This window comes from Perca fluviatilis, chromosome 1, assembly GCF_010015445.1.
Source record: "Perca fluviatilis chromosome 1, GENO_Pfluv_1.0, whole genome shotgun sequence".
NCBI lineage: Eukaryota > Metazoa > Chordata > Actinopteri > Perciformes > Percidae > Perca > Perca fluviatilis.
This window is the reverse complement of record NC_053112.1, coordinates 16,279,475-16,304,047: the sequence shown is the minus strand read 5'-3', so window position 1 is coordinate 16,304,047 and position 24,573 is coordinate 16,279,475. Positions and strand designations below refer to the sequence as shown.

At 41.7% G+C, this 24,573-nt stretch overlaps 2 protein-coding genes across 5 annotated transcripts in view; one reads left to right on the top strand and one right to left on the bottom strand.

Moving 5' to 3' along the window:
• Positions 1-2,461: 2,461 nt before the first annotated feature.
• Positions 2,462-17,110, bottom strand: cep170ab (centrosomal protein 170Ab). 4 transcript variants are annotated; one of them, XR_005640583.1, is made up of 20 exons: positions 17,001-17,110; positions 15,365-15,510; positions 15,154-15,243; positions 14,534-14,612; positions 14,269-14,327; positions 13,608-13,773; positions 12,935-13,063; positions 12,379-12,831; positions 11,761-12,137; positions 11,545-11,673; positions 11,303-11,435; positions 8,234-9,715; positions 7,426-7,669; positions 7,128-7,236; positions 6,872-7,033; positions 6,321-6,409; positions 5,810-5,903; positions 4,324-4,375; positions 3,883-4,199; positions 2,462-2,967 (listed from the first exon to the last, which is right to left on the bottom strand). XR_005640583.1 is itself a non-coding variant. In XM_039814449.1 (19 exons), exons 2-19 carry the CDS (start codon positions 15,467-15,469, stop codon positions 3,943-3,945), a joined length of 4,209 nt encoding a protein of 1,402 aa, XP_039670383.1. In that variant the 5' UTR covers positions 15,470-15,510; positions 17,001-17,110; the 3' UTR covers positions 3,454-3,942. The 4 variants fall into 4 exon arrangements, 3 of the variants coding, with proteins under 3 accessions (XP_039670383.1, XP_039670404.1, XP_039670391.1); XM_039814449.1 differs by lacking the exon at positions 2,462-2,967 and having other exon boundaries at positions 3,454-4,199; XM_039814470.1 differs by lacking the exon at positions 2,462-2,967 and having other exon boundaries at positions 3,454-4,199; positions 11,767-12,137.
• A 3,251-nt stretch (positions 17,111-20,361) lies between these two features.
• The window catches only part of LOC120567135 (B-cell lymphoma/leukemia 11A-like), a 37,283-nt gene continuing 33,071 nt past the window's right edge, over positions 20,362-24,573 (top strand). Inside the window, exons 1-2 of the mRNA XM_039813974.1 lie at positions 20,362-20,800; positions 23,499-23,891. Of these exons, the coding sequence (XP_039669908.1) occupies positions 20,746-20,800; positions 23,499-23,891 (448 nt within the window). The 5' untranslated portion in view covers positions 20,362-20,745. The remainder of the gene's footprint in view (positions 20,801-23,498; positions 23,892-24,573) is intronic.

Here is a 24,573-nt window from a genome sequence, read left to right as displayed (position 1 = left end):
ATAAATGTGAGCAGTGTGAGAGTGGCAGTGAAATCTGCAGGGAATCTGAACTTAATAAAACTAAGTGGGAACAATTCAGCCAAACTGTTCCCACTTAGGTGAACACCTGCACAAGCGCTGATGTGAAGCCACGATGAATGTTGTTCGCAAGGGAGAAAAACCCTGACACAGCTTTAAGGATTAAGGAAGTGGAGCAGAATATCTGGACACATACAATTAGTAGTGCACTGGCTGTGGCAGCGGGGCCTCTAAAACCTAATTTGCCGTGTGTACTTGCCTCTGCAAAGAATGAGAGAAAGGCCAGATAGGGAGGGGGGAGATTGGGCTTCTTGTGGAGGAAGGATATGGGAGGTTGTAGCTTTGGATGATGACTGCCAAGAGGAGATTCTGGGGTGATGAAGAAGAAGTAGAAACTTAAAAAGGAGTAATCAGCTTTTTACTAGACATAGACGAATCAAGTTTGACCTCATATCTAATAACATTTTGTTTTACTTTATCTTACACCGTTTTCCCGTTTTTAATGTAATATTAAAAACCATTGGTGGAAAAAGTATGTATGTTTGGCCGAGGCAGAGGCAGAGGCCCAAAAACTGAAAGGAATGCCCAGTTTGCATGTTGAATGTATTTATTCACAGGATGGTAACATCCAGAGATGTGGACTTGAGACTTGGTGACGTTTCTGCCTAACTGTGAATCATGATTGGACGACTCAAAAAGCTCCGCGGTATGTGATTGTCATTATTGGATAAGTGTCTGTCAGTCAAACTCCTTGCTATGGCAACACGCAACATCAAAGACCCCTGATGAAGCCTCATAAGTCGGACCAGACCACCACAATGGCTGCGTCTGTGCCACGAGTAATCACTTTTGGATTTAAAACTTTAAGTTCATTTTTATACTTTTTAGACTAGTTATATCGATATTATATCGACATCGATACATGAGACTAGATATCGTCTTAAATTTTGGATATCGTAATATCGTGATATGACACAAGTGTTGTCTTTTCATGATTTTACAGGCTGCATTACAGCAAAGTCATGTCATTTTCTGAATTTACCAGACTGTTCTAGCTGTTCTGTTATTAGCCTTAACTTAGTCATTATATCCACATTACTGATGATTATTTATCTAAAATCTCATTGTGTACATTGTTTGTGAAAGCACCAAAAGTCAACCCTACAATATCACTACCAATATCGATATTGATGTATTTGGTCAAAAATATCGTAACATTTTATTTTCTTCATATCGCTCAGCCCTACTATATTACAAACTAGCCAATCATTTTTATTAGATGGGCTACTAATACCGTGTCTTTTATCTGTAGACAGACTGGTTACTACAGGTAAGAGTGCTTTATCTTGAGGGTAAAAACAAGTGACTCGACTTGACTTGACATAACCTGTGACTTGACTTGACTTGCCCCAAAAATAATAACTTGAGACTTGCTTGGGGACTTCAACCAAATGACTTGAGTCTTATTTGGGACTTGAGCAAAGATGACTTGGTCACAACAGTGGTAACATCAATTTTGTTCAGCCATATATATATTTCTGTTTGCACTATATATGTAATATATATATATATATATATATATATATATATATACAACAGTGGTAACATCAATTTTGTTCAGCCATATATATATTCCTGTTTGCACTATATATATATATATATATATACATTCATTAATTAAAAAAACAAAAAAAACATGCATCCAGAAAAAAGGAGGAAAAAGGGCACTTTCTCTCAAGGAGGAAAAAGGACAGGTGCTCAAGCCCCTTTCGATGTCTAAGTGTGCACGTGCCTGCTACAGAGGTCTGTCGTGAGGGGATCGATGACAGTGTTGTTTTGGTATTGATTCTCTGGATTCATCACTCCTAGCAACACCTTTCACATTACAGGCTTTGTGATTTAGATAGTGATTGATGAATAGTGATTTAAAACTACATAGAAGCTAGTTAAAGGAAACATTGGAACATTATGATTCAAGTGGTAAATATCTCCAATAAGAATACCCTAAATGTGGTTGAACCTTTGTCATTATAAGAATAATACAGTCACTTAAAAGTAGGCGACATAGTATCAGCAAAAGTCGCTAAAGTGAAAGTATAACTTATAATGCAGAATGACCACTTTCAGAATGTTATATTATTATTGATACATTAACATGTAGGCCTAATTTTAAAGCTGTAGAGGGCGGCCGTTACGCTAACTACTTTATACTGTTGTGTAGTTTAATCTATGATGCTTTATATTTTATAATCTGAGCATATGCTTTGCATGTAAAAAGTAGCTTTCATATAAATGTAGTGAAGCAAAAAGTACAATATTTTCCTCTGAAATATAAAGTAGCATACAATGGAAATACTCAAGTAAGCACAAGTACCTCAGAACTGAGCACAGTAAATGTACTGAGTGTGGAATTATTGTGAAAAAAAATAACAAACAAAATAGCTCATGATTATCATGCATTTTATTGGAAATGAGACCAACAATACACAGGTATTGCAAAGTCAACATTTAACCAAACATCATTACAAAGAAAAAACGGTATACAAAACATCCAAACAAAATCTCTAAATGCTCAAACAAAGACAAAGTACAGAAAGTGCTGAGCACAAAATGCAATTATCAGTCTTTATTCAAGTTGTTTTGGCTAAAATGTTTTCAACAGTTCTGATCAGGTTACATTCATGTGTAAACATTGGTATGAGGCAAGACATTGGAAAACCTACAGTCATTACACTGTGCATTCTTCTCATTGCATCATTAACAATAAAATGCAGCTGCAGGACTTGGAGGTAGCCCCCTGTCTATGCTGATTCAAACACAACATTTTGTTTGTGATCAGAATATAATTTGACAAACTGTTCATCTGCAGGCAGCTGGCTTTCACCTTGCTTTTGTTTTTGATCGAGGACATCGACATGATAAAGGAGTGCCGCAGGGGCACATCACGTGCTGGTCAATCAGAGATGAAAATTAACATATATCAGCTTTGTAATGTGCAAAACAAATTTCATCTCCACCACATCTCTTTAGCATCCCTCATCTCCAACTGTAATGATTGTTTGATCCAGGGCACTTGTGACAAAATACATTTGGAAGAGGAAAACCTTTCTGGGAGCTACATTTGATTTAATAGTTTCTATTAACACACACAGTCCATCTTTGATACACTGGTTTTTATAGGACATCGCCACAAGAAGAAATGGCATGGATGGGAGTTTTCAATTGAACTATAATAAACATTTACACTGGTACATACTGTACATACCCAGTTCTTTTCCTAGCAAATAAGCAACATGGCCTTTTCTGATGGAAAATCATTACTGAGGCAGGATTGGGGATTGCAACTGCAACAGGCCAACTATATATATATATATATATATATATATATATATATATATATATATATATATATATATATGTATATATATATTTTTTTTTTATAAATAATTTTATGGCAGGATAGAAGAACACTTTTCACACACACCTTTTGACCTTTCTAGTTTGGGTTTCTGCATTTGCCTAAGTCAGCTTAAGTTAATCTTTAACATTGAATCCTCTCAATTACATATGTTCTTCTTTTGTAAATGTTATCGAGGATAATGTATAATAAGAATGAGCTGCAACACAAAAACACATATGGGTTACTGTATATTATTTCATAGCTTGTTCATGAGCTAACCAATAAAAACTGTTATGTTTCATATTATATATCTGACAAGAGCTGCTATTTGGTAGTGTTGGACCTTTACAAAGTCCTATCACGAGTCACTTAGATTGACAGTTAGGGCAGTCAGGCTTTCCCACCGAATAGGCAATTATTCTCTTTCCTCTTTCCCCCTTTGTTTGAAACCAAATATTTCTTACCTCACACTTTCAGGATATGTCCAACATAAAGGATGCATTCCGAATGATGTACTTGGTGTATCAGTTGTAGGATCTCGGGCTCTGTCGGGGCCCTGGGTCTTGCTCTGCCACCTCTGCATGGCCTGAAGGTCCGCATGATTCAGTGTCCCGTCCTTCAGGCCTCGAGAGTGTGCTGGAGGAAGCTTCATCTCCAGGGTGCAACACCGACGCCCCCTGCTGAGTCCCAGGGCCGATCCTCTGGTCAGTCAGAGGGCTGGTTAGGCCCAGGTTGGACAGGGCATCCAGGGTGCCATCTGGGTCCACCATCATGTCGATTACTGTCAGATTGGCGCAGAACAAACATTAGAAATTATTCTTGAATTCAACACAGTACAAAATACAGGCACTTGTAATTCGATGGGTCAAAGTTCACTAAAAACTCAAAGATCATCACATTCATACCGAGCAGTTGTCTTTCCACTCTCCTCAGGTCTTGAATAATGGTTGAAATTTCCTGTAACGAAAACATAAAACATTAAAATTGGTTGATGTGATTAAGTAAGTGAAAGTTCATACACCAAATAAATCAACTCCATTCATCTCTTCGTGGCGGCAGGAATAAGTTTGGAGTGGTGCCGTGTACGCTCAGTAATGCTTTATGAGGCCTGTGACAGTGTGGTGGATAGACATATCTCTTGAAGGGTTCACATGAGGCCAGGCTGGGTTAAAGGCAGGATTTATGACCTGGCTACCGTCAGAGGCAGAAGTTTTGTGGACTTGAAACTTTTTGCACTCGCAACTTGTAAGTCTTCATTTCCCCATCAAAACAACCATGTTTGGTGTGCTCTGCTCTCCAAAAAGGGAATGTGCAAGGTAATCAAAATGGTATGTGCAAGACTGAAGCGTCTTTGATTTGATCCCCCAGACAGCTGTAATACTGTCAGCACTCACTGTGATTGCTTCAGTAAGTAATCAGATATTGTGTGGCTTGTACGATTACAGAGAAAGGGAAGGAGTGTATTTAAAACTGTATGGCATTAATCTCACCCTTTGAAAAGCTAATGGATTACTGACATTAACAAATTCTTAGGCAAAATAATTCATTAGTGAAGCCATATCAAATTGCCTTTCAGTCTCTGTCTTTTTGTAATAATGTATGCCAAAAGCACATTATTATGCTAACTAGACTTGCCTGAAATGATGTAAAATGCCTCACACAATGTACTTCTTTCCATTTGCAAAAAATGATGGTAACGCAGGCACACATTTACTCTTTTTTTCTGTGACCATTTCTTTTGCGCTATTCAGCCATGATTAATACCACATGGTCATCCAGGCATCACATTAAAAAGAACAATGGATATCACCTTTTTTTTTTTCTTCACAGAAAATATTTTGAGCCCATACTGAAATCCTCACCACACATTCGGACACAACACTTGAACAGTCGACAGTCACGCTAGCTGCTCTGTGAGGCTCTAGTTGGTTTGGAAATGCTGAATGCTCACATTAGCATGCTAACAATGACAATGCTAATATGCTAATGTTTAGAAGGAATAATCTTGGCCATGTTCACCGTCTTAATTTAGTGTGTTAAGATTGGCTAATTAGCAATTAACACAAAGTACAGTTGAGCCTGGTGGGAATGTGATTAGTTTTGTAAGTACCAAAGTATTGGACAAAGTGAAATTTGGACCTGGCAGTGCTCTAGAGGAAAGGTTGAGAGATCACCTAAGTGATTACAATTCAACCTGAGGGGGAACATAAATGTCTGAACCAAATATTATGGCAATCCATCCAATAGAGATATTTCAGTCTGGACAAAAGGTGGAGAGATAATCTCTAGAACCATGCTGATAGCGTGGCTAAAAATATCACTTTTTTGTCTGTTTCACGAGCCTTCAGCAGATTAAACAGACCAAGTGTGAGAAGTGGACAGGCTCATCACCTTATTGGAGCACTTGAGTAGCAAGGAGTCGCGCTCTGCCTGCAGTTTGTTCTCAATCTCTTCCCATTTTCGTTCTTTATCCTTGAAGAGGATCCTGGAAGACAAGTTGGAATGAAAATAGATGAAAGTAAAATGTGTAAAAAATATTTTTAATATACCTCTTCATAGAAGTATTAGTTGACTGTTAAAGTGATTTCATTCATTGTCTGTAGATTGTAGGAATGAAGAAAAGGCCTTTGAGTTGTCATCCTGCCTGTGTTAATGAGTAAGACATGTAGCTGGTTGTCAGTGTAAACCTTTGTGATGTGCCACTCAAATTGCGTTGCCTGTCCTAGTTCCAACATCAAACACAGACAGGAATCTTAACTCTCTATAATATGCTTCTATTTTAATAATTCTATCCTGCATTTGTCTATTTCTCAGTAGGATATAACATATATTACATTTACACCAAATAACTATAGCAGCACATGGACCCACTTCCTGTTTTGTCATGCAGCATGATGCTCACCTGATTTTGCAGGTTGTTTTGTCAACAGACTGACGTATCCTCGTTGAGAGCTGAGTGACAGATGCTAGTAGTAAACTGTCTAGCACCGCCTGATAGATGATGAAAAGGAACACATCTTTTATTTAACATTGGCATACAATGAATGCACATGGTGGAATTATAGAGAGAGACTATGAAAGCTAACGCAACCCTTTCAATGCTAATGCTAAATGTAGCCTAATTTAGCTATGACTATGCATTTACAAACTATTTCTCCTCAGCTCAGTCAGTTGCTTTGGTTCCAATCAGAAGCACATTGTCTGTTGAAGGGTGACTGTACTTGGCATGTAGGGAGCCCCCTCTTGTGGCACACTGTGGTACAGACAGATTGATCTTCTGCTACACAATTGTTCAACAAACGTTCAGTATGCTCCAGCAGTAAACTCCTTACTCATACATGAAATAAAGACATAAGTGAGTAAATCATCCACAATTCAACTCTGGAATAGGCCTATTGTATGCAGATTGCCTGCATATTTTGAGTATTGTTTAAAATTGAAACAGGGACTCACATCATCTCTATTCCACGTCTGTCGGCGGATGGAGCGAGAGCTCTGTCCACTAGAGCTTTGGGGTCGAAGCTCCACAGACCGCACATTGGTTCCCAGAATACTGCTGTGCTCTGCAGAAGGACCACTCGGGTCCAAGCTGTCATCAAATACACGCTCCTCCATCTGAGTAGCAGCAAATAAATACAAAATTAGATTTTTTTTTGGTAGATATCTAATCTAGCAGATAGAAATAATAATTTCATAATCTGTTGACTACCAGAGCTCCAGGGTCAGTGGCTGCAGGGCTGACTGAGTCTATCTCTCCTGCCACATCATGTATTTCTCTGGCGAGCATGGCTAGGTCTTTGGCTAGGTCCTGGCTAATTCTGATGAACAAGCACAAATACGAAATCACCATCTGATATATGTTAAACAAATTCTTCTTGTTTTATTTGACCAAAACGTAAAATCATGAAAATGAAATATACCTCTGAGCAGGAGAAGCATGTTTGAATACTGCTATCATGACTCATCACAGTTCTTAAACTGCCCTGGAGTCCCTCTCGTCTACGTACCTAGCTATTTCCTCGCTGTGTGCTGTCCAGTCTCTCATATACTCGTCCTGTTCCCTGGAGTGCTGCCTCAGGGCAGATAGGCCTGCAGGATTAGGAGTTGCTGGGGCTGACCCTCCTAGCTGGCCTACCCGAGTGGAAGGGAACGGCCGTGACTGGCCCTGCTTGGATATGTGGCGGTTTGAGCCATACTCGTCCTCTGAGGTGGAGGCATACTCCACAGGCATGCGGCGCCACCGAGTGCCAGCTAATGTTAGGAACGAATGGAAGTTAAGTTTAAACAGTGCTTCAAATGTGCTGTAAACACAACATTCAGGTTGATGTGGCAAATGTGTTCTTTACACACATCCATCAGACAACATTAACATTCATCTGGAGTCATGTTTATGGCAACCTAATGAACCCATACCAATATTCACTCTCCTTTTAACTCTGTTTTGGTCTCCGTCAACAAAGAAAAATAGCTGCTAAATGCTGCAGGATGTCTACCATTTAGTCAAGATGTTTGGTGCTGTCAGTTTTGGACCATAACACCAAAACAAAAAGCTGAAAGATGCTTTAAAAACTCGGCAAAGTTAAGAGTGATAATTTTCCGTGGTTTCATCACGAGTGACTGAGTGACTCCTTTCACATTATACATAATCATTTGACCCACTGTTTATGTAAGTTTTGTTCATTTTACAGGCTTTACGGACAAATTGTATTACTTTTTAGGCAGTGATTCGGAAAGAACAGAATGTGTGAAGGATAAAACTATTTCCTTGTTCAATGGACATGAGAGTAAATGGTTTAATATGGAAAGACAACTTACACGCAGGTGTTATATGTCCATATGAGGAGGTGCCTTTATTCTTGTCAGGCAGCTTGGAGACGCTGTTAGCCCGAGCTCTGGGTCCAGACACTGAGGTCATATTAGTCCCTCTTAGTCCTTGTCTTATGGCATAATCACCTGCAGCGCTCCGGGCCCCTAGACCTCTACTCCTTGTCACAGTGGCCTCTGAGTCACTCTGGGCGGACGGAGAGCCCACCCTCGGCTTCCTCGGCTGTGCCAGAGCCTCTATCCTGGACATTCCCCTTCTTGCCATCCCTGTCCTGGATGTGGAACTTGCGGTGGAGGCCTCAGAAGCTACCGACATCCGGTCAAGATCAGCAGGTTCAGTGTCTGAGGAGTCCCCAAGGCGGGCTCGCCTCAGCAGGGACGCCCTGGTGGGCCTGGGCTTGGGAACATTAGTGGTTTTACTGGCTGCAGATGAGGCTGGGGCCTGGTTGATTTTAGCCCGACTAGACTTGGTGCCAGCCCCCACTGTTGTGCTCCCAGTCTGGGCTCTGGTATGTGAGCTTCTAGATTCCTTTCTTGATGTAGAGGTGGGCTGTGAGTCAGAGAGGAGTGAGTTGGAGTTGACGTCATCATCAGTGAGGTCTAGGGAAGTCCAGGGGCGGTTGGGCTGCGGAGGACCAGATGCCCTGGTCTTGACCCTCCTGTCCTGGGTCTCTCTGCCCCCAGTGGGGCCTTTGCTGGATGAGCACACTACCGTTCTCTCCTTCTGCTGTCCTGCAAGAGTCCGCCGTTTTTGGATTACTTTTCTGGCTCCGTCAGCCTGGCTTACTGTGCTGGTCGTGTCCACGTCTGACTCTGGTGACATGGAGCCTTCAATGGACTGACTTGGTGGATCACCTTGGTCTGACACAGTCGTCTCTAAAAAGGCTGCCACAGCTTCCGAGTCTTTCTGCAGTGTGGTGCTGTCAATGCCAGCCTCCCTACTCTGAGATCTGCTGCTTTTGAGCCCATCGATACAAGGTCTGAGCTCAATGGGCATGTTGGAGCTTGGTTTCTCCACAGTAAAACTCTCCTGCCTCAACAATGGTTTCCCGCTACTTTCCCTAGCCTTCTCCTCTTCCTTTTTCCTCCTCCGTGCCTCCTCCAGTCGTTTCTCCCCGCTGGTCAGTGGACGAGGGGGGAGCTTGGTCAACACACCTGACTGGCATGATCTCCCTCCAGCACTGTCCTGTGACTTGGCTGGTGAGGAGCGACTGGGGCTACCACCGTGACTGCCCGCACCTCCAACGCCATGACCGGGCCGATTCTTTCCCCTGGACGTCTTCTCCCCCTGGCTCTCCTTCTCCTGTAGCTCTGTGTCCTGTTTCTCCCCCAAATCTTTACGCAAGCCTGCGCCTGGGGTCCTCCTTCCTAGGGTGAGCTCCTCACCTGGCAGCTGTGGCAGGGTTCTCCTCTTTTGCTCCGTGTAGCTAGACGAGGCAAAGGAGGCTGAGTAGCTGGACTCACTTATTTCAGCTGAAAGGAGAGAAAAACACATTACTAAAGTGGGTCCTCGGATAAATGTGTATTACATATCAACGGTGGGTGGTGTTTATGGTAGAATTTATGCACTGGCACTGTGGTTTTCATTTAGTGATTCTCTTCCTACTAGGGCTGCACGATATGAGGAAAATATGCGATAACGTTGAATATGGCGTTAACGATATTACTTGCGATAAATAAAACAAATATTAAAGTGGACTCAGTTCTACTGCTTTCAGTATTCTGCCGAAATACAAAAAAGCTGCATGTTGAATTTAAAACAAATGAAAGGAAACCATTTCCAACATTATTTTATTGAACAAATTGAACATTGAATTGAATATAAAAGGCCCCACTAAATTAAGAATGACTGTTACATTTTGAAGTGCGGTTCCTACTGATATTTTCTTTCAACTAACATAAAGTGTCCATCAATATGGTTATTGCGCCAGTTGATATTGCAATGACGATAAAAAAAACGGAGATATTGTGCAGCCCTACTTCCTACCAGATGAACCATGAGATGTTATTGTGTTCTTCATACGTCATTTTTTATAGTGCTGAAATATGTATGTAAGAATCCTTTACAGTACAGAAAGTGGTGTCTAAAACCCACACTAAGGGCCCTATCTTGCACCCGGCACAGTGCAGCGCAAAGCCGCGTCGTTTAAATAGCAAACTTTTGCGCCCATGTTCATGTGAATTCTTGGCGTATTGCTATCTTGAGGCAGCGGGAAGTGATTGCGCCATTGACCAACAAAAACCTGGTCACTATGCTTGTTACACACACATAGGGAAGCGCAGCAGCACACAAACATGCAAAAGATTACAAATAAAAATATTATGGTGCAAATCCGCCATCATAATAGCAATGCGCCAAGGTACAAACGCGCCTGGCTTTTAAAGGGAATGGGAGATGACACTCTGATTGGTTTATTGCATGTTACGCCCAAAATACACCTATGAAATTAATGAAGACACTGAGTACAAAACTTTTTAACCATTCGCCCGGCGCCCGGACCCTTTTTTCCGCCGTCAAACTAGCAAAAGTGGATTTGGACACGGCCTAAATGTCATGTTTCTGCTTTTGTTTTGTTGTTTGTTCCATTGCACTTCCTGTTTTATTGTGACATTAACAGTCGCTTTTGTTCTAGGTCACTTGTCTTCCTCCTGTTTGCTTTTCCCGCCTGTTTGATTACCGTCCCCGCCCCTAATGAGTTTCACCTGTTTTGTTTTCAGCTTCCCCAGTCACCATTCATAAATACTCACCAGTCCCACTTCCCAGTGCCGGTTGTAGTTGTCTTCATGTCACTCTCTCCAGCGTTATTCCCTAGTGTTTGTTTTCCTGTGTTTCTAGACCTCTTGCCTGTGTCCTCGACTACGATTTTTGCCTGCCGTTTTTTGTACCTCTGCCTGCTCTTTGTTTTGGGACCAATAAAGACTGTTACTAGTGATACCTCTCAGAGTCGTGCATTTAAGTCCGCCATTGTACCCTGTCACTAAATGCACCTGCGCCATGCGCTTCACGCCGTGCGCTTAGATCGTTAAAATAGGGCCCTAAATCACTTCAGACCATCTTACCTCTGTCCTCTGTGACCATGATGTGACTCTCTCCTCCTGATCCCTCAGGGTCTGTCCTAATGTGACTGGCAGCCAGAGTGGCCCACTGCGAAACCCAGCGAGGACCGCCCACCATCAATTCCTCAGATAGTACCTGGACAAAGACAGCATGAAAGAGAACAAGAGAAACATGATAGTAAATTACATTGTTTAGACACCTGGCACATTTTTGGCTTGAATTCAAAAGCTTTCCGTTTTTGCACCTCTGTCTCCATGCGTCCAGGCTTTCCTCTGTCTCCGGTACCAGACCTCTGGGAGCTGAGCCTTTCTTTTTGGTCAGCACCACCCAACCTGGACACACACACACCCTCCAGCTCATCCACACCAAACACCTGCAACACACACATACATGCAAAAGTGAGCAAGCATACACGTATGAAAATGATTGTTTTATGATTATAGAAAATGGGGTTAATTACTGTAACCTTGTCGATCATTTTCCTAGCCTCTTCCTCCTCATGATCTCCATTCTCCAGCTCAATAGTATAGGTTCCTCTGTCACTATAATCATCCCCATGGTGATAGCACTCATCACGCCCACTTTGCTGATGTGGTGCCGAGCCCCGTCGCCTCTCCACGAATCCACCTGCCATTTTGGAAGTCGAAGTCTTGCGACGGCGAGCAGGACTGTCCTCCTCTGCGAAGAGCCCCTCTGGTACGTTAGCGCGACCCTCTCTGATCTTCATCCCAGCACCGCCCCACAGCCCCCACGAGCGTTCCTCCATTGCTGCAGCCCTGCGCTGCTCGCCAAGTGCGTTCTCTGAGTCACTCTGAGTACCGTCCTCATGTTTACTGCCTGGCAAGGGAAGGGTTTAGAAGAAGGTAATGTGTCAGAACGTAAAGACAGAGACGAGGAGGGTTAAAGAGAGGCTGTGGCTAAATTAAACTGAAGTAAACAACAAGAAACAAGAAATACACACATCTTATGTTAAATGCACACACACACACACACACACACACACACACACACACACACACACACACACACACACACACACATACACACACATGCTTCCCAAACGGCTGCACATACACACCTTTGAGACTCTTCAGTTGTACAGGCACATCACTCTTTACACTTTCCCCATCATCCTCTGCAACCGTGTCTTTCAGGGCCAACGGGAGCTCATTCTGGGCCAGCCAGTCGGCAACTTTAACCTCCGCAGCTACCATGGCTGTCTGAAGTGGACTCAGCTCCTCCCCAACAGCTCTTTTAGGATGCGGCCTGGTCTCCGGTCCCACCTTCGCCACTCGATCTTTGACGGTCACTTTACCTGACGCCCCAGGGTCAAACTCAATGGTGAATGAGGTGTGGCTGTGGATAGGCTCTGCAGCAGAAGAAGCAGCAGCCTCTTGTTCTCGTGAAGGGCCTTCACCACTCACTTTACCTGCTGAGGAAGTATCCTTGGTTGGGATCTCAAAGTAGCTAGGCTCCTGATTGGAAGCTGTTTGCGGGGCAGACTTTGGGACCTCTGTACTTTTTTTGCTGTCTGTCAGAATAAAAGCAAACATATGTATTTAGCCCCATAAGGTCTGCGTAAATTGGAGCTATTAAGAGACATTAAGTCGTTTTTTTTGCAGTCTTGCAAATACCTGTTTCAGCTTTTTCTCGCTTCCGATCTGAGCTCTTCTCCTCAGGCCTCCTGGATTGCTGGTCATCGTCTCCCCACCAGGCCGGCTGGCCATAGAGGGGCGTGATTCTGTGCGACACTGCTCCATCCCCTGGCAAAAACAACCTGTCAGTTAGTCTTACTCAGTTAGGAATGGCACGGCTACATTTACCACACCCCCACCTCTTTAGCATTTATAATGGTTTTGAATACATAATGTACTATAATGTGATGTAAGCACATATTTTAAGTGTTTATCAATGTATTTATACATTTTTGTCAAACATGCCAATCACATTTTTCCAACCCAAGATGAGCTCTTAAAATTGCTTTTGTTGTCCAACCAACAGACCAAAACTCAAACATATTCAACTAAAAAAGATATAAAACGGACAAAAGAACGACATCTTCAAATTGAGAAGCAAGAACCAGCTAAAGTTTGGCCTTATTGATTGATAAATGCCTCAAAATACATTAATTGACTAATCTTTTGCAAAATACTTGCTAAAATACTTTTGAACATATCTAACCATCAGTACGTTATCCTGAGACTAAATTTGTGACAGTGGCATCTAGAGACTGAGATCGGTGTCATCGATTTGCTCATGTAGCATAGTAACCAGTGTCCTGTGCACTGCATCCTCGGACATTCTCACTTGTTGTCTTTTCCTCCACCCTGCTGGCCTCGGGGGGTTTGGCGGCGGTCCCTTCACATGCTGGTGCTGCCGCTGCTGCCTCGGAGGGTATCGCCTCAGATTTCGCCGATTCCACCACTGGAGGTTTCTTCTGGTTCAGCTGCAGCTGGATACTGAACTTCTCATGCTGACGGTCAGGACAAGCAAGGAGAGTTTAGAGAGAAAAAGGCAAAACATGAAAGCGCTGCTAAATCTATAGAAGGGCTGTCAGATTTTTGTTTATTGGACATTTTAGAAAACATTCTTTCTCACACAACTTATAGTGCATAACTCCATACTATCCTTTTTTTTTATCTCGGTCATCGCTTATAACTGAGAAGACATTCTGAATATTACTGCAGAACTTTCATCTTCCTCATTAAGATGAAATCCTATCCTTTCTACAGCTACCTGGGCAGTTTGCTGTGATGAAACAGCAGATTCATCAATCTTGAAAAGTAGTATTTGCACAGTTCAGCAGAACTCTTCGCTCTCTTTGACTAAAATCCACCTCTCTCAGGTTTTTAAAAAATTTTTTTACACATTGATTAAAAAAAAGAGAGCTTTCTGGCTGCACTGAACATTGAGCAGACATATTTACTCTCTCCATTAACACATGGACATGCAGAGGGTGCTGTCTAACCTTTAGGGCCTCCTCTGGAATATGCATCTCTCCTCGAACCACAGTGAACAGGTTGGTATGTGAGGCAGGTTAAGGTAGAAGACGATGAACTCTTTGCAGGGGTGAGGAACATGCACTGATAGCCTTATCTATTATGCAGCAGGCAGAGTGCAATGAGCATTCACAGCTATTCAAGAACAGATAAAGTTACAGTGTTGTGAACACTGACCTTGTGCGACATGTCACTAGGTTTGACGGGAACAAAAGACCATATTCAAAAGGATATCGTAGCCAAACCTCAATTTATCATCAATTTTCAGTGTGACGTAGATTTGCTCCTGTATTCTGACATCATTGACAAATGTCTGCAAACAAAATACGAGAGTGATTAAGAACAACAGGATTAAGATTAGGGCTCACCCGTAGGTTGTGGGTCAGGTTTGAGGAAGCTAACTAGAAAATATCATGGGTTCAGGCAGGCGAGTCAAAAAGTGACAAAAGCTGCATTCCGAGTAAGTTATTAATAATTTGCTCTTTCTCTCTCTCTCTCTCACATACACACACACACACACACACACACACACACAAAAATGCATAAAGTTATCCTAAATAATCATTTGCTTGGAATATGTCATCTAGTTCACTGAAATGTTGATTCTCAGTGTATGTGTATGTGCTTGTGTAAACTGCATATTTAGCCAGGATTGGCTTCCAACTAATTGTGATGTCACAGAATCATGCTGAAATTTAAAGTGAGCAGAGAAACTTTCCCCCTTCAGCAGATGAGTGTGAAAGCAGCCTTCTAGGGACGATATTATAACACAGTCTGTCTTTTACTGTATCTTTTCTGAGCAGTAAGTAAATGAAGCAGTAAAGACACAGAATAGTGATACATAAAAAACTCACCCCATTCAAGCTGCCCAGGTCCTTCACTTTATGTTCATCTGTATTTGGCTCATAGTTGATGACAGCATGCTGCTTGTCCACATTGCGGGACTTAAATCACACAATATCCAGTCAATCACTGTAATCCACGCTAATCTCAGCGATTCAGATGATAATGCAGCCTAGATGGAGAAATGACAGCTCAGAGCTTGTGTCTGGAGGAGCACTTTACCTGCAGCATGAGCTCACAGTCATCCCTCCCAACAAAGATCATCTCCCTGGGGAGACGATGACGCGTCCCCCCGCTGCTAACCAGGAACCAGGAAGTCAGACTCATCTCGGCCTCACTAGCTCACCTTTGACCCTTAATGCATCCTGCTGAAAACAGGAACAGTGTTAGACTGCAGTTATCCATTCATGAGTCTATTCACAAGTAATGCTTTAAACAATAAAAACACACGTTCTTACATTGTACTTACAGTTACTTAATACTTATGCAGTTACAGAACAAATAAAAACATCTGTGTGTTTGTGCATGTGTGTGCCATATGCACAGTAGCTATTTCAGGTATCACCCGAGGACACTGACATGCCTATCTCTCCTTGTAGTGCGGCAAACAACTCGGGAAGAAGAACTGTAAGTGTAAAAACAGTTTAAAGAATCTTGGCATTATACTAAACTCCCAAATTAAAATATCCACGACAGACGCCGCACCCCCGAAACAATTGGAGGAGTTGTATGTGTACAAAAAGAAAGAGGAAGTGAGGACAATGTGGGTAAATAATGAGAACGACATCCATAAAGATAGATATGATACATGTACATCTCGACAGTTAATTTAAGCGGATGCTGTTTAGAAAGTTAGACACGCACAGGCCAGATAAAGAGAACAATACTGTTTTCCTTGAAAACCCACATCTTTGCTCCCCACGATGCTCTCATATGATTCCCATGCAGTTGTCATACTGCCCATGAACATATACCAGCACAACAGATCTTTTCACTGAGACAAACAGACGGTCCTCCCTCAGCAGGAGCATCATCATCAGCACACAGGCCTTGCTGACTCACGCTCTGAAGAAGCCATAGGGGAATTAGTGGGATTTAATTTAATTTTTTTGTGCATCAACTCGATCACAATGGGACCTTACAGCCCCCCCCTCCCCCCTGTGGAGAAATGGACGGGTTAAACCTTTCAGTGGGCTTCTAGTGGCCCAGATTTCCCTTTTAGTCGCTTGACCACACACGGCTTCATCATCCACTCTCAGTCACAAATCTCCTCTGCAAATGACCACACGTCAAGTGCGCTTTAAAGCGGCGGTAGCTGATGGGTTATACTCGGCCAGTGACAGTGCCTGCAAATTAGCCCAGTTAGGCCGTGTCTCAGTCCAGCGTTTATCATGGAGACATTTGATAACGACACCGTTCTAGAGAGGAATATCCCCTTAAAATAAACTAATATAGGCTACAAAAACACAAAACCCACGCACAATGTAAATAAATAAATCTACAGCGTGTGTCTACCGTGAATGCTCATTACCGACTTGTCATCTGAAGCGTAGGCTATTGATCCTTAACGTTCTATCCCTCTTCTGTCCCGCGCGCTCTTTAAGCCAGACAGAGGCTAATTTAGACATATTTAGCGATAACAGTTCTCACATGTTATTGTAAATCAGGTTAAGGAGGCTGTTTGCTGTTTTGCAGCCGAGGTTCTCCCCCCTGATGGACGATCAGGCTATAGGTTTGTTTGTCGCACAAACACAGCGATGCTCATTTCACCGTCTCCATCCTCGGCGCTGAGAAAGCAGGAGGAGACGACAACAACAGGAACAGAACAGACTGACAGAGGAAGATACATGTCACTCACCAGGGGCTCTACGGATAATCAGCATCCGATATGGGGAGGATTATGAACAGCGTTGCTGCTGCTGCTGATCGTGCCCAGCCCTGCTCCTTCAGCATCACTGTGTCTTGGCCTCACGGTGGCGCTATGTCCTCGTATAGCAAGAGCATAGGAGGTTATGTAATGTACTGACAGAAAACGGTGAGTGGCCCGTATTAGATGAGTAATGGTGGATTTTGGACAAGCAATATATAAGCGTTGTAGAAATACATTGGGTTTAGAATAAGAATGTCCTGTAGCCTGGGATGGCCTCGCTGTCTCCTCCTGTCTGGCATGTGTAAGATAAGACGGGTTCAAATTTAGTGGAGCAAAAGTGCTCCTGATTTGTTTAATAAACATTTGGAACAGAATGCACCTAATGAAATATCTTAAAGGAACAGACAAACTTTAGGCCATGAGAGAAGAAGAGAATGAGAGCGATCCCAAGGCTAGCTTTTCCTACAGCGTATAGGCCTGTAGAAGGCTGTAACTTTGGTCGCCAAATTATTGTCAATCTTTTTTTTTTTTATTCAAAATATTAAAATGTCTTCACATGAATCCAACATATTATTAGCAAATATAAATCAACCCATTTGTGAAACACTGATGATTCAACTCACTGATGATAGGCTTACTATCCACAGATACAGTTAATCCTAAGGATTCAGTGTGCCACATGTATGTTTAACATTAAAACGTGATTTATAAAATCAACAATTATTATTTTTATATCTTAGTATTCTATGCAAAAAACGTATGTATAAAGACTTAAGACCGCCCTACTCGTTATTGTAAGCCCAGTTTAATATGCAACTTAATTTTATACAATATGTAATATGCTCTCTTTCAGTTAAGGGGTCCTTGGTTTAAGAAACGTTGAAGACCCCTGATATAGAGTCTGTAGACTGTATATATAATAGTAGCCTAAGTATGAAAAAGCAGATTATGATAGAATATATGATTTTTGTATTTTGTATTTTTGATTGTTAGAAATTTTGTTTTAGGTTTTGAGGAAATCCAACCCCTTAATCTAACAAAATATTATGTTACAGAATAGACTATTTGAGTAATAGTAGTAAAGTATTATTGTTCGTATTTTTTATAGCCTAATTCAAGTGTAGTTTGCATTAAGACAAAAATAATGATTTGCCATTCTGAGGCCTGGGCTAAGAAAAAAATTATAGCCCAACTCAATGCTCTGTATAATCATAATTGACTGCATAATGCCATCATGATTTGAGTCAATCTCCAATTGAAACACTAGATGGCGCCAAAGTATTGAGCTGTGATGTCGAAGAGGGCTAAGATACAGTTACTGAGTCTGATCAATTATGAGGATTTCATGGCAACAACAAAATTACTCAAAATCACTTAAGTCTCATGAAAACCAAATCAAACCAAACCGAACCAGAAATATCAATCAGTATGTTTGGAATACTAGCACTTAGGCAAAGCAGTTATATGTATGTATTTTTTTCTTATTAATATGAAACATAGTTTATGAGAACGATCTCTCCTGACTCTGGTTTATGAGCCCCCATCTGTATTAAGTTATAGGAGATTGAATAGCCTAAATGTGAGTAATATGGCTCAAACTCAATTTGTTGTAACTTTATTTAATATAGTGAAATTAAACCAAAAATATATAGGCTATTAAAAAGAAAAAGATAATACTTTTCTTTAGGTTATTTTCAACATATAGGCTATAGAGTGGGGTGTAGACCTACTTTATCTGAGTGTCCTGAGATAACTTCTGATGTGATTTGACACCATAAACAACATTGAATTGACATTTGTGTAATTTATATAATTATACAAATGGGACCCAGGTAGGCTGTGCTATAGGTTACCTTCTTCTACTATGTGACATTCATTGTTTTAGCTAAATATCCATTTGAGCTTCCATTACACAGCAATTATTAGCCTATGCCGTTTAAAGTGCAGCCGCACATCGTTGATGCATTAATCCTCACAGGGGTCCCTGAAGGATGAAAACATTTAGCCTAGGTGTCTTTTTCTTGTGCTTTTATGTAAGATAAACATTAAGCTTTGTAGCTGAAGCCAAAAACACAATCAAAACAGCGGTAGAATTGCAGCGGTGTATCAAAATGATTCAAATGATTTTAGTCATAATTAGTTTACTCTTTCAGCTCCCAGTTTATAATGGCCCATTATTTGCCTGGTTGCATGTGATTGTAAATCTGGCAGCACTGCCTGTGCTTCTGTAAAACTACTCAACAGATATGCTAAATCATTTGAATAGGCTAGATATATCATATATAAGATGACAACACTATAACAGAATATTACAATGCAATAATATTTCAGCAGTGTGTTTTTAAATGCCCCCGTATTGAGTGTAAAATGTAGGATTTTTTTATAATCATTAGTGCTGTTGTAGCCTACTCTGTTAAGAAATGTGTCTGCGTATCTATCACATACACAACATGTCAGGTGAAAACATTAAGATAAGCTGCAATAACAAATATCTGTTTCACTTTATAGCCTATAGTTTTTCAAAATAGACTCAGGTGCATTTAACACCTTTAACACTCTGTTTCAAATCAAACATCAAATCAAATGATGGTGTAGCCTATAAATCAAAGGACATTGGATTCTAAATGAAGGCTGACATCCATTATTTAGCAGATTAGTTTTTTTCTTTTTCTCTTTTTCATTTAATGTTACAATACTGTTCATTTGATATTCTAGCTAACTCTCTTGCATTTCGGCCACCCGTGTTAACATTTCTAAATTGTAAATTGATCCACTATGTAGCCTGTACATATAGCCTACAAATAGGGAAACCGAGGGAAACCGTATAAAGGGCTCTTCTTCATTACTAATATATATATATATATATATATATATATATATATATACACACACACACACACACAGCTAATATTGACTTTGTTTCAAACAAACAATTGAATAATTGATAATTATGTCAGCTCTAAACTCAATGCTGGCTATTTAAGGTTATATATATATATATTAGGCTAATAGTTATGATGAAAAAAGTAAATATACAATCTCCAGTCACTGTAAATTTAAATAACCAATTATTATTTATATCAGCCTGAAAATAAACTCCTAATAAATATGAATGGAGCAGTAAAACAGGGTTTATATTCAAACATGCGCTGACTGCTCCTCTACTTCCCTGGATAACTCCAATTCCCCCCTTTTTTTTTTTTTTTTTTTTTTTTTTTTTTTTTTTTTTTTTTTTTTTTTTTTTTTTTTTTTTCTCTTTTCTCTCTCTTAGCCCAACCCCCTTGATCCCCTCTGTCCATTGGTGTCTTCGGGGTCTCTCTTCTCTCTCCCCCCCGCCTCCTTCCATAGGTAGTCTATAATGACTGTCCATTGGTTTTTATTACGGCTTGTCCCCCTCCCACTGGCCGGCTTCGCCCTGCCCATGTTTTCTATGTCTCAGTCCGTCCATCTCCTGACGTTCAAGTTCGTAGGAACGTCACGTCCGCACTTGAACTTGCAGCTCAGGGGGTATCGTCGTACCCCCATCACTCTCTCTTTGCGAAAAAGTCATGAAGAGGTCCGCACAGCCCGTAGCGCGCGACGCCTCACCCTCTGCATGATCTGCACTTCATTTTTTTTCTTCTTTTTCCTATTTGGACGTCAGACGCATCAATGAAGAAATTTCATTTGGACTCTACCTTGTAGGAAGGATTTCCCAATGTGAACTCAGCTGAAAAGCCGCCACTAAACCAACATGTCTCGCCGCAAGCAAGGCAAACCCCAGCACTTGAGCAAACGGGAGTTTTCGTGTAAGTGGAGATGAATCGCATTTTGACTTCAGTTAGATGTCTGTCGCTCTCAACGAGCCACTGCTTGTTTTCTTATGTACAGGGCAACTTCCTCGGGGGATTTGAATAGGTGGGATACGGCCACGTACGGGCACACCGCTGTCCTGAGTGAAATTACCAAAACGCAAACCCATCCAAGACTAGGCTACAGGTTATTTTATATTGATTATGGGATCCTCTGCTGGAAGTTTTCAAACAACGTGACAGAGAGCTTCAACTTGTGTTGGTTAACTGTGTTGTATAACGCAGCCTTCAAGGTTTCTTTCGCCATTAAAGGGCATGCATATGCTTTATGGCCAGAGACCTTTGCCTATATGAAGGCAGCCCAAGCCTACTGCGCTGCTGCCATCAGCTCGTAAGTTTATAGATGTAGCTTGTAAAGCTGTTCCACAACAACTAATCACGTTCTTGTTTTGCTTGTTAGAATGTATTTACAGAGGTTTGAGCTGGTTTGGACACAGGGAAGTGGTGTTGACATGCCCACTGGTCCAAAGCGCAGAGACCTCGTGTGCCTTACCTAGACGGAATATAGTTGAACTGTGCCACAAATTCCTCACAGCTGATGTTTTAACATCACGTCTTTAATGCGCAGCGCGTTATGTAGTGTCATTAACAGATAGATGCTGCTCTATAGCCTAAATCCACGTAAATCTCCGTGCGCGATATTGTTTTGCAACTATGGGAGAGGAAATCAGGAAAGTCGTTTTACGCGCGTGCGAAAAAAGAATGCAGGGCATTCATTGATTGATATTGCATAATTGCGTGATATGATTTTCGCGCTGTCGAGACGCGTTTATGTTTGCAGGAGAATGTTTTCCCACCATGCGTCTGTTGATAACAGCACGAACTGCTTCATTAATACACTTGAGTGAATGCGGAGACGTCTCCAAATATACAAATTGTTATAATTTAAGTCATAAGTGGAGATCAGGAGGCTGTGTATTCCATTTGTCCTGAATTATTTCTGTCGTAAATGTGTCTGTGCATGCTGTTCGGCTGAAACCAATTATGCTCTCGCAACATGTATGCCTTCTTGTGAGGGCTAATTGTCTAAAGGTTTGCCAGTGGGGGGCGCAATATGATTGTACTCCTGTTGGCCACTTATGAACTTGAACTTGATCCACTTTATCCCCGTACTGCTTGACCGAGCACATGCAGAGGATCGTTTTAGCAGAAATAAGTGAAGTGGATATTTTATGTTCCTTGTGCTGCTCCTTGTGAGGTTTCTCAAGGAGGAAAGAGAAAGTGAAATATTGAAAATATCAAAAGAGAATGCAGACATAAAGTGTTTAAAGACAAGCAGATGGTGGTTTGCATAGAACAATTTACAAACATATTCACATTTCACAATTAACTTTCTTCCCAATTTCAGAGGTTTTAATTTAGACCATATCATTTCTTCTTTTTTTTTTTAAAAAAAAAGACTACATAACATTGTAGTTTTGGGTCAATAGGCAACTATGAAGGGACACATAATTACATATTGTATACATCAGGAGGACAATATATTAGCAGTGGACATTTACTTACCTATTTCATTTTTTTGTTTTTTTTTTTTTTTCTTTTTTTACTCCATTTGATCATGAAAAAAAAAATCCCCTGAAATGAAATTATTGATCCGCTGTTATAACAGGAGCCATACAAATCTAAAATGGCAAACGAAAGAGGTCTAATGATTTTCCTGATAGTGAAACAGACCTCCTCCTGTAGCCCAGTGGGAAACACTGGCCTAAACTGATTTAAATTCTGCCGCAGCCAGATGTCTGAGAAAAGGATTATATTTTAGTTTTCAAAGTTATTCACATCACTCTTGCGTGGCATCAAAATGAGATTATTTGGTTTGAAGAAAATCTTTCCACCTAACCCAGCCTCACACACCCCGCCTGTGTCCATGGCATAAGCTGGTTACGATAAGCTCCAGTAAAATAGGGGCAAATTCCCTCATCTTTAATGCAGTTGAACATACAGGTAACAGGGCCTATCTTGCATAGTCCCTCACCACCTTCTCGTCTGACCTGACACGGAATTAAAGGTTGAACCGGCGGCAAGAATTCATCACACCTTATCTCAACATCCCAGTCGGGGCGCCCAATGTCGTTTACCGTGTGGCTAGATTACTTCTTTAAAAATGCTCTCCGTCTCTCTCTCTTCTCTTTTCTCTCTTCTCTCTCTCTCTCTCTCTCTCTCTCTCTCTCTCTCTCTCTCTCTCTGCCAGTACTTCAGGGACCTACTCCACATCCAACCCCTCAATGTCTAACCTTGGTTCATGAGATCCCAGCACTTTTAACGAAATGGGGTCCAATCATCTTGAACTCAAATTAGAATCTATTTTTTGATTCTCAGAGGTGTTAGGTTCATTAAAAAAGGGAGATTGGCAGCACAATAAAGAGGGTCAAGCAACTTAATCGTTTGGCTGCTGCCTGCGAGCTGAACATGTCAGTCCTTATCGAAGTAGTCTGTGTGCTCTTTCTGTCTTTCTTTCTTTTCTAAAAATATGTTTATACACATTTTACAACCTGACCTTATTCCTGTAGATGTCTTATATTTTGTAGCAATGGCGTGCTTTGCCATTGCCTCTCCTGACACACATTAGTTTACCATTTCTCTCTCTCTCTCTGAACTATATCTCACAATCTTTTTTTTTTGTCTTCCTGTCCAGCTGAGCCGCTGTCAGGTGTTTTACCAGGAGAAAACTGTCAGGACTCCCCCAGGCTGGGAGAGGCTCAGGGTGAGCCCCTCAAAGGGGACCAGGACCTGCTGACCTGTGGCCAGTGCCACTCCCGCTTCCCCCTGGCTGACATCCTGCTTTTCATTGAACACAAACGGAGGCAGTGCCACGGGAGCCTCTGTATGGACAAACCTCTGGACAGGCCACCGTCCTCCCCGCTCGCCTCTCCCCTGTCCACGTCCTCCTCGCACTCGCGGACCCAACTTCAGCACCCGCGGAGGGCGTGTCACCCCGTGGAGGTGGCCGTTCAGGTGTCGCCGCGCGACGAGGATTGTTTATCTGCACCCTTGCAAGGAATAATCCCCAAGCAGGAGAATATCACAGGTAAACACAGTGGGAGCTTAAAATGGCTGCCGCACAAAAGTAAACAAATGAGCAGGAATGCAAAAACTATATGTGGGAAGTGAGTCTTCAAGGTCTAAAGGTGTGCAGTGGGTCACACTTTCCAAGGTTCAAAGAGAGTTTATTTCAAAAGGGGAGCAAATGCTCTCTCAGATTTCCTTTGGTTTTTGCTTCTGGTATTAGGGATGTATCCAATCTGCTTAACCAGAGTGTGAAATATCTGCAGCTGCATTTAGAAGCTGTGAATCTCCCTCAGCTGCGTCATGAACCCACATGAAGACCAGTTGAAGCTGAAAATGATTCTGAGAAACTGAAACATTTGCAGATAGTGAAAAAGACACACACAGACACAGACACACAGAGAGAGAGAGAGAGAGAGAGAGAGAGCGCGAGAGAGAAAGATGGATTTCTTTTGGTTTGTTGCTGCATCACAGATGTGCTCAGATCCTGTGGCCTCCACATTCTCTCTCATGTGGTGGTGAGAGATGTATCTCTATCCCTCCCTGGCTTATTACACCGCTATATCTCTCGTTCCCTCAAATATGCGCCTGTGAAGGCTCACTCGGATGCTAAAATTAAAGAGAGATAGAAAGAATGTAATTATGCTGAACTGTCAAGGAAGAAGCGTTTATTTGAGGAGCCCTGCAGCCACTAATTGTCAGTG